Here is a 10,466-nt window from a genome sequence, read left to right as displayed (position 1 = left end):
TAATAATAATAGTAATAATAATATACAAAGCAAGTGATGCACAATGCAATTGCTCACCACCCGACGACCGATACCCAGACAGTTCCCGAGCAGCGATCGCTGCTCCCCGGCCAACCCCCCCCAGTTTCTATACTGAGCATGATGTCATATGGTATGGAATAGCCCTTTGGGCAGTTTGGATCAACTATTCTGGCTGTGCCCCCTCCAAGTTTCTTGTGTACCTGGCAGATCATGGGAAGCTGAAAAGTCCTTGACGAGCATAAGCAGTACTCAGCAACAACTAAAAACATCAGCGTGTTATCAACATTCTTCACATTCTAAATCCAAACCACAGCACTATGCCTGCTACTAGGAAGAAAATTAACTCTATCCCAGCCAAAACCAGGACACTTAGGCAGTCATGCAGACTAAGTGGGGGTGCTGCATACTGCAGCTTTGGAAATGGGAACCTCACAGGTATCATAAGCTTGTGTACAAGACGCTGAACTAGAATTTCAAGATTCTAGGCTCCCCTATGTGCATAAATCGGTCAAGTTTCCAAAACTGATAAAATAAGGGTAAGCTTGCTTTTATGGCAGCCTTGAGTTCAGTGCTTGAAACTTAGCTAAAGTTACGGTAACCGAGTGATGAAAGTTACTGTCCCATGATCTCCAAACATGAACAAGCTACCAGGAAAGGGTTTTGAAAAGCAGGTGCACTTGAGAACTGGGACTTTCTAATATTTGAAGTTTTCCATTTTTCCTCATGTTTTCCTGTTTCATTTTTACTACAGCTGCTTTAGGAAAAAAATAATTTCCTCATTAGGCAATGTGCCTGTGTAATATTTCAGTCTCTTGAAAGGTAAGTATAGTAATTTTTCTCATAACTAAAACTACTCCACTACAAAATAAAAATTTACTGAAACTGTTCTTCCATAATGTCCTTGGGAATTAAATTGAAAAACTTCTTCAAAGGCGAAATGCCTTTTTCAAATAAGTTCCAGTCAGTACAAGGCACAATAATATGCTAGAGGAGCCTCAGGAAAGGACAAAGTGTTTGTATGAAAGTGCTTACAAAGGAGTTAGTTACTTAGTCCGTGCATAAACCTACACTGAGTTTTAAATCAAGGTATTCAAGGTGCATGTTTAATTGAGATAACTAATTCAAAGCACTTCAAAATCAATTTAAAAGCGTTTGCAGAAAATGATATCACTATTTTAGTTCAAACAGGTTTATAGAGTAGGTAAGTGGCTAGATAATGTTATAAACTTTCTGTGATACTTATTTAAAAGATTTAAATGTTGAAGTTGCATTTGCTGAAATGTTCTCAAGTGTATCATTGCAAGTATCTAGGCAAAATGATTGTGAATTAATTTTTTAATAGTTTTAATAGTGGCCTCTTGCTAACATGGGATTTTTCTTTCAGTTATTCCTTTAGCTTTATTTGGTTCTCTTGTGGTCTACAGACTTGGAGATAAAACAAAACCAACACTCCAGTATAATGATAGGCAGGAGTACAAATCAGCAAGACAAGTAAATAGAAAGCTAATGTATACTGCACATCAAAGGACAACTAATTTTTTTAAAGTATTTCTCTCCAGGTAGTTTCTTGTTTCATATGGGCTAGTTGTTATCTAGTATTTTCTCCCTATTATGCCTATCTGTTTTATCTTTTTTTTCTTTCTAATCTTTCTTTAGAAACTGTAACCACTGTGAAGAAAAAAAATGTAGTTATGATTCTTTATTAATGTCTCATGCCTACCCATAAATTGAAGTCAGTATCTGAGCTGGAAACTAAACTGGGCAGGCCAGTTAATTGAAAACACAAGACGACCTGAAAAATCACAATAAACACCTCTTCCCAAACCTTTGTCAGCATTCTCCTGGAGAAACTGGACGCCCATGGCTTGGATGGGCATGCGCTTCACTGGGTAAAAAACTGGCTGGATGGCTGGGCCCGAAGAGTTGTGGTGAACAGAGTTAGATCCCATTGGTGGCCGCTCACAAATGGTGTTCCCCTTGGGCTCAGCATGGGGGCCGGTTCTGTTTAATATCTCTAACAATGATCTGGATGAGGGGATCGAGTGCACCCTCAGTAAGTTTGCAGACAACACCAAGTTGAGCAGGAGTGTCGATCTGCTCGAGGGCAGGAAGGCTCTACAGAGGGATCTGGACAGGCTGGGTCCATGGGCCAAGGCCAGCTGTGTGCGGTTCAACAAGGCCAAGTGCTGGGTCCTGCACCTGGGTCACAACACCCCATGCAACGCTACAGGCTTGGGGAAGAGTGGCTGGAAAGCTGCCTGGCTGAAAAGGACCTGGGGGTGTTGGTCAACAGCCGGCTGAACATGAGCCAGCAGTGTGCCCAGGTGGCCAAGAAGGCCAACAGCATCCTGGCCTGTATCAGGAATAGTGTGGCCAGCAGGAGCAGGGACGTGATTGTCCCCCTGTACTCGGCGCTGGTGAGGCCGCACCTGGAATACTGTGTCCAGTTTTGGGCCCCTCAATACAAGAAGGACATTGAGGTGCTGGAGCGTGTCCAGAGAAGGGCAACAAGGCTGGTGAAGGGTCTGGAGCACAGGCCTTATGAGGAGCGGGTTGTAAAAAGGGTTGTAAAGCATTGGAACAGGCTGCCCAGGGAAGTGGTGGAGTCCCCATCCCTAGAGGTATTTAAAAGCCGTGTAGATGTGGTGCTTAGGGAGATGGTTTAGTGGTGGACTTGGCAGTGCTAGGTTAATGGTTGGACTTGATCTTAAAGGTCCTTTCCAACATAAATGATTCTACGATTCTCCTGCTTTTACTGAGGATGAGTGGAAAATTCTTCAGGAGTTACTGTGGTGTACTCATTGCTGTTGGTAATAGCTAGTGCTTTTCAGAACTATCTTAAGGACTGTCACTTCCAGGAGACACGGTGCCTGCCTACCTGCTGGTGGTGGCTGGATTGGTGTGGGACACTACAGAGTTTGGGTCTGAAACTGTTGAATGGCATCGAGGAAATGACGTTTGGCCAGAGGGAGTAAAATAGCATTATATTCCATGGTATTTTTTCTATTTTTGTGGGCCTAACAAAGTACTGTGGTACACTTACAGCTGTGAATCTCCTGCAATGGAAGCGTAGGCTCTGACAGATCTGTGCAAACATCTCCAGATGTAGTATCCTCCATCAAGCACAACAAAAGTCAGTGGAATTGTACAAAGGATTAATGGTTTGAAGTTGTGTTGGATGCAAAGAAAATGGTAGTTTCTCTTAGAAATGGATAACACTGCTATCTCTTTGACAATAGGATTTTGTTTGCACTTTGGTATTAACTCTGTTTTCAAGATACGAGGGGATGGTTTGTCTTTCTTGCCGAGGAGAGTTTGTGTCTAGAAGGACATACATCACAGCTGAGCGTCTTTGGCATCTTCCCTCCCCCCCCCCGCCCCTTTTTTTTGTTTGTGGATGGTGTGATTTTGAGACAGTGGTGGTAACTGAGGATGTGTGCTTGCAGACTGTTTGCAGGGATCATGAAGAGCTTTGTGGGCCCTCCACCTGATCCTCATTTTGCTGTCCTTTCAGGGCTCAGGTAGATATTGAATGGTTCAGAAGAGCCAGTGGCTGCCAGGTGTATAGCTTGAAATTAATATTATCATGAAATGGGGAGATATTTCAAGTCTTCAGTTTTTCTGAAGCCTACAATTGAGGGAGACCTGTCTGAGTACTTGCAGCCAGAAGTGGGTGATACATAGATCATGGTTTTGTCATTGAAAAGCACCCACAAAAGAGGGTCTCCTTCCTCTAAAGATCTTGCAGGAGGGGAGACCAGCAGTAACTACTCACTTTTAAAAACTTGCACAGGTTTGTGGTGCAGTTGTGCCACAAGAGAAAATGTTAAACTCTATCTATAAAGAATAGTTGTACTACTACAGTTGTATTTGTGGAGTTGAAATGGTTATATCCACTTTGTGCACATACAGTTGTAACAGCAGAAAGATGCATTATATTTCTGGTAAGGAATGTATCGGGGACCTAAGTAATTATTTCAGACTTTTCTTTTCTAATGAAATACTGGGGATAGATGGGAACCAACAATATGTTATTACAGAATTTGTGTATAAGAAAAAAGGTGACATTTACTAAGTCCCATTAAAATAGTAGAAATGAGCAAAGGTTTTATTCATTGATTTTAAAAATACACACATCAGAAAGTATCTTGAATAGCTTTTTTTGAGGAAAGTGAACCATGAAATCATACGTTAAGTGTACCAATCACCTTCAGTACTGTTTCATTTGTTGCTTGTTTATTGTCTAATTAAATAGTACTATACTGAAATTTAGCCTAGTTACTTCATCAGAAGTTCTACTAGCCTTTGCTATAGCTCTTTCAGATATTTCAAATATTGCTGTGATAAAATCCTAGTTTCTAAAATCTGTAACCTGAAAACAGGGAAAAAAAAAGATAAAATTGCTCTTATATCTCAAATAACAGAAGTATCTGTCATTGCAGCCCAGCATCTTCATGAGAACACCTCATTTTACACTGTACTGTCAAACAACAGATTATATAGTAAGGATCTTCCTTGGCTAATAGAATTAGACCCTCAGCAGGTCGGTCAGTGTAACTAGGAAGACTATTTTGGTATTTTAAGTTTTAGTCAAGTTTTTTACTAAGTTTTGTGTGTTACCGAATGTCTTCATTGTGAGACATATAATCCAAGTCTCCTTGCTGCTTCAGAAATTCTGGGCCCTTTTTTATTAGGGAAAGGGTAAAAGTTCAGTTTATTGCAGGCTGGCAGGCATTTTGTAGAAGAAATATGTTGATGCGTCCAAACTGCTGCAGTGGCTGATTTCAGAGAAGAATTTTGGCAGGTGCTTGAAATGTTGCTGCCATTCTCTTTGCTGAAACTGTTCAACATGCTTGAACTTCCCAGTTGACTGAGCGCAGATAGTTCGCTTGCTCCTTCTAATTCCTTGGGTTGCAGTGTGCCATTTCCCTTTGAAATCAGTCTCTGATTGTCAAAACTGCATGGTCTGTTCTTATGGTGGGAAAGATCCCAGGTAACTCCTGGAGAAGGGGCTTGCACCAGGCGGTGAATTCCCAGGTGGGTACGCCATAGTGAGTTGTCTTGGACGTTGCCACTGCTGGTCATCTCCAGTCTGACCTTTCTGACAGGAACATGTTCTGTAAATGACTTTGATCTTCTGACTTTTTTATTAATTAAAACAGCATTGACCATTGATTCTGGGAGAAGAGATTCATGTTCACCTACGAGAGAAATGCATATATGCACGTTACTATGGTGGCAAAAATTAAGGGTGTAATTTCTGTGGCATGAACTCAAGTGAAGACCTTTAACAGATGAGTTTATCTGTACTCTTTCCATGTGTGGCTGAGAGTAGTGCAAGTTCTTTTGATGCCAGGTTATGGAGTAGAAATATTTCATGCTCAGTTTTGCAGTTCTGAGGACATAAATGGTACCCTCGGGTTAGTCAAATGAAAATGGAGATTTATCAAGTCAATATTGATCTAAGCGGTACTCTAGGACTCATTAACGCCACAGATTGAGAATTGACTTTCAGTAATTATTTGCTTGTAAGCAAAAATTCTTAAGGTGAGCAGGGACTTGCTCCATGTGTTGGTAGGTGCTGTGATTTGAAAGACAAAAATGTTCTGTTTGATACTGTTAGAAGTTTGTATTCACAACTTAAAAATACTGTGACTGCTTCTAGATGAAACATGTTGTGAATTTCTTCCTTCTTTATCTTAACAAGGGATCATTAACATATAGGCTTTATTTTTAATATTTTACTGCAATTCTACTATTGTAGTCAGTATAAGTGGTGTAAAGTAAATAGCTTATCACACTAGTGTTGCCTGGATGATCACTTAGAGGAAAAATCTGCTTGCTCCATGAATGGTAATACAGTAGCTGTAACAGTGGGAGAGAATCTGGTCAGTATGAAAGTTACTGTTAGAAATGTGTAAGATATTAGGGATAGAAATGCTAATGCTACTTTAAGTACACATAGCAGCCATCAAATTACTGAACATGACTGGCTTTCTGTGCCTTGAAAATGAATAGAAACTGAACCATTATACTAAAGATAAACAGTGCTGTCGACATTGCAAGTATTAATGAAATATACTTCAGTTAGTATAAATAGAGTTTAAAGTAGGAGTTGTGCGGAATGCTGACCTTATTTACAGGGCTGAGTTATAGGAACTGTGTCTGTTGCAGTATGTGTCAGCTCACATCTTCTGCTCTCCTGCAGTTTTACCAGGAGAAAGGAGACTAAAGCACGTGCAGGGCTTAGAGATACAGATTTACTTGTGCATATGTCTATACAGTGAAGTATGCTAACAGAATTTCCTAGGGTGAAACCATTCCTAGAGATAAGAACACAAGAGTTCTCTATCGTGGAACAGTGAGAATCAAAGTTATGACTGGACTTTATCTGGGAAATAAAGCTGAGCTTGGATGGCTGCAAGAAGTCCACTTGCAAAATAGATCTCGCTGTGTTCTGCAGAACAGCACAGTATAGTACCGAGCTACAAAAATTAGGGCTTGTTCCGTGCATGTGAGAGAAAAAGCAAGAGAGAAGGAACTGAGAGACCCTGAGCTGATGCAGCTTTGCACGTTCTTGTGGATGTAATTGCACTCTTGGCTGAACTGGCATTGATAAGCAACATCAAGTTTTATCTTGAACCTTATGAACTGGTCATCAGAAGAATTACGATCTGGCTTGAGTTGATCAGAGAGTTCAAAGTAATGTATCTAGTCCAAATTTAATAGTCTGGACTGGTTCTGAGTTCAGATTTGATTTGATTCCTTTGCTACAGGTGCAGCACGCAAAATTGAGCAATGACCTCTGATAGAAATGTGAGAGTCCTGAACCACTCTGTGTTGAATTAACACACATTCATCGCTCTCTCCACTTCTAAACAAAGCTTTAATTAGACAGGTCTTTGGCTTTTTTTGTTTTTTTTAAACTGCACATAATAGCCTTGTTGCATATGCTTATGCATGTGGCCTTTTTCATATGCTGTCATCATAGATAGATACTTTTAACGTTCTAGAGTGACAAAAGTTAATCTTACTTCAAGTTAGTTTGGGAAATTCTTGGAAGAGATTTCTACAGTCAGAGCCCCAGTGTTTATTCTGTTGTGACCCCATGCGCTGAATGCTCCCATTTAATTCCTAAAGTAAACACTGTTTTTCAGCTTCTTAGCCAATAAATAATGAATACACTGCTGAATTGCTACTCTACCCTTAATTGGTTTAGTGATGGACTTGTTAATGTTAGGTTAATGGTTGGACTGGACGATCTTAAGGGTCTTTTCCAACCTAAACGATTCTATGATTATCCCATAGCTGGTGACTTTCAAATCTTGTCATGCTCTTTGTTCTCAAATAACCAGTGTCCTGGTTTCGGCTGGGATAGAGTTAATTTTCTTCCTAGTAGCAGGCATTGTGCTGTGTTTTGGATTTAGAATGTGAAGAATGTTGATAACACGCTGATGTTTTAGCTGTTGCTAAGTACTGCTGACACCAGTCAAGGACTTTTCAGCTTCCCATGCTCTGCCAGGTGCACAAGGAGCTGGGAGGGGGCACAGCCAAGATAGTTGATCCAAACTGACCAAAGGGCTATTCCATACCATATGGCATCATGCTCAGTATAGAAACTGGGGGGGGTTGGCCGGGGAGCAGCGATCGCTGCTCGGGAACTGTCTGGGTATCGTTTGGCGGGTGGTGAGCAATTGCATTGTGCATCACTTGCTTTGTATATTATTATTATATTGTTACCATTAGCATTACTGTTTTACTTTATTTCAATTCTTAAACTGTTCTTCTCTCAACCCAGGAGTGTTTCTCACTCTTACTCCTCCGATTCTCTCCCCCATCCCATCGGGGTAGGGGGAGTGAGCGAGCGGCTGCGTGGTGCTGAGTCGCTGGCTGGGGCTAAACCACGACACCAGGAACAGGCAGAAGCATGAACGTGGCAGTGTGTAATGGGGAAGGAACAGAAGAAAGTTGTTTTCAGGGGATTTCCCAGTTACTAACCCACCAGTCAAAAACCTAGAGAAGTTAGAGAATTTTAAGTTCTGTTTAAAGATCCACACTTTTGTGACTGGCAAACACATAGTGACATACGAAGTTAAAAGTCCTCAAGGAAACTTGGAGTTACCATTCCAGCTGTGGTCCAATAAATGTGAAACGCTCAAAATCCCTGTGGTATCATGGAAGGATAGCTGGTCTGCTCGACAGAAACAATTTAGGGTTTTACTGGTTAGAACAAAGACCTTTGACAGGAATATTTAAGACCATGAGGGACTGAAGGTGCCCTCCTTCCATGATGTCTGCATCTCATGAGGTTTTTGTGTCTGGCCTCTGGCCTTTGTGTGTATGTGTGGGGTTGTGGTGGTGCTGTCGTTGTCATCCCCTTCCCAGCCCAGCCATAATCTTACCCGCTAAGCACGGAAACAGTTTGCTGCCAGTACAAGATACTGATACATACGTAGACTGCTTTTTGGTACTAGCAGGAATTTCTGGACAGTTTAAGCTCGTAACTTAAGGAGTCTAGGGCAGCAGGCTATCCCGATACGGCAGTGTTCATTTCTGCTTGACATGCTCTTGGAAACCAATGCATGTAACAGGTTCAAAGTGCTGAGCTATGTAATCGGTTTTCCCAGCTTCCAAACCATAGGAATGTATAAGATCAACTTTGAGGACAGTGAGAACTCAGCATAACAAAAAAACCCCCAAACCTCAACTGCTTCTAACAGTAACGTTAATCCTTTCCACACAGGTTGTTTAAAGATAAAAGTTCAGTGCAGTAGGTTATGTGGTTTTCTGAATTATTTTGGTAATGTGTATGTATATGAAAATATTGTATGTGAATTTCCAGCCCCACCAAATTTTAAACTTCCCAGAAACTGTGCAGTTCTACTTTCTTACGTCTTTTCTTTAATCTTCAAATAGTGTCCTTGTAAAAAGGCTGCTCTGATTACATTCATTATATCTGAAGCTTCATTTGAATTTAATCTGAATACAGGCTTCTGCTTCCTTTCTTTAACTGACTTACAATTTTGCTATAGCTGATTAGATGGGCTGTTTTGTCTTCAAGTTAGTTGCCTTTCCATACCTGATAAAATAAGCTTGTGTGTATATATATATGTGTGTGTGTGTGTATCTCTAAATATCTCTTTCTCACAGAGATTTACATTCTTTTAACATAAGAATTTCTTGACATTTGGATGAAAAAATATTGAAGAAGTGAATCTGTTGTATAGTTCGTAATTATGTGTTTTTTCAGTTGTTTTGGAGATACAGTCTGACATGGTCAAAATCTAGAACTGCTGAAAAATGGAGGAAAATGCAAGGAATTAAATAACCTAAGTTCTGCATTTGAGCTTAATACTAATATGAGAAGTGAATGAAGCACGTTTTTCATATTGCAATTAAATTCAGACGACAACTTCATTAATTGACTTAGTATTCTCTATATCACTTTAACTTGTAAAGTAAATGAAAATATATCAGTGTAGTATTGTAAACAGTAGTCTAAAAACTGTAAAGTATTTGGAAGTTTCTTATATAAAGTCTGCCTGATGTAGCAGGTAGATGAGTGATACATATTGTTACTTGTTTTTCTATTTATGTACTTGCCAAGCAATATGCAGTGAAAACACTTTCAAAACGGGATGTCTTGTTCAAAGCTTGTATCTTAGTTATTCACTACGTCTCTTAGTATAAGTTATTTTTTAACAAAAACCCAACTCGTGCTAGTCACTTGATATTTGCTATTGCTTCCTGTAGTCTTGTAGGACACATTTCTTTACACAGGTGAAGAAGAAGGGAAAAAGAGACAGAAGACCCAGAATTGCTTGTTCTGATGGAAGCATTTGAGAGAGCAGAAATGTTACAGAATACATTGCACAAATACACTGATGACAGACATGAAGTACGTGGCTCCTGTAAGAGTTACCATTTAGGTTTAGAATTTTACTTTACTGACATAAAACCTGTAAAACCTTATCTCAAATACATTTATCTGTTCAAATTCACATTAGCGTTTCACTGCCGTGAAGCTAATTGATATAAACACAAGACCACCCTTTAGTGAAATGAATAAAAAACCAAAACGACAGAAAAAGAATTCACTTTGTACCTACCTCTCTTGAAGCTGAGCACAAGAAGAACAAAGCTAGGAGTTATTCAAGATTTAAAGCAATAGTCTTTACATCTACATTTGCATTGTTTCCTATAAATATAAGCATACCTGTTTTAAATACAATAATGTGTGACTGCAGTTTTTGCTTCTGTTTTATATGGTCGTACTGCTCCTCAAGTAAGCTTACATCCATCTTGGTTGGCTGCTTATCATGATCTGAAGCCTGTTGCTCTGAGGTATGAGTCACTGAAAAAATACCAGTCGTGTATTTGTAAGCTTTCACCATCTGTTCCAACAAGGAAGAAAAAGTCATGCAGAAGCAGGACATTTCCTTCAT

At 39.9% G+C, this 10,466-nt stretch overlaps 1 protein-coding gene across 1 annotated transcript; it reads right to left on the bottom strand.

Moving 5' to 3' along the window:
* Positions 1 to 4,650: 4,650 nt before the first annotated feature.
* On the bottom strand, positions 4,651 to 10,466 carry C2H9orf152 (chromosome 2 C9orf152 homolog). The gene is made up of 2 exons (XM_009483873.2): positions 10,238 to 10,466; positions 4,651 to 5,222 (listed from the first exon to the last, which is right to left on the bottom strand). Exons 1-2 carry the CDS (start codon positions 10,464 to 10,466, stop codon positions 4,651 to 4,653), a joined length of 801 nt encoding a protein of 266 aa, XP_009482148.2.

This window comes from Pelecanus crispus, chromosome 2 (genome assembly GCF_030463565.1).
Source record: "Pelecanus crispus isolate bPelCri1 chromosome 2, bPelCri1.pri, whole genome shotgun sequence".
Classification (NCBI taxonomy): domain Eukaryota; kingdom Metazoa; phylum Chordata; class Aves; order Pelecaniformes; family Pelecanidae; genus Pelecanus; species Pelecanus crispus.
Note: the sequence above shows the minus strand (reverse complement) of the source record. Positions and strands in the feature narration are given on the sequence as shown.

Bases quoted from the DNA above. Each gene is read 5' to 3' on its own strand.
- C2H9orf152 (XM_009483873.2), bottom strand. From the start codon at position 10,466: ATGAAGGAAATGTCCTGCTTCTGCATGACTTTTTCTTCCTTGTTGGAA. The intron at 5,223-10,237 runs GTATGCTTATAT...TTTCTCTCGTAG, and splicing joins CATTATTGTATTTAAAACAG to GTGAACATGAATCTCTTCTC.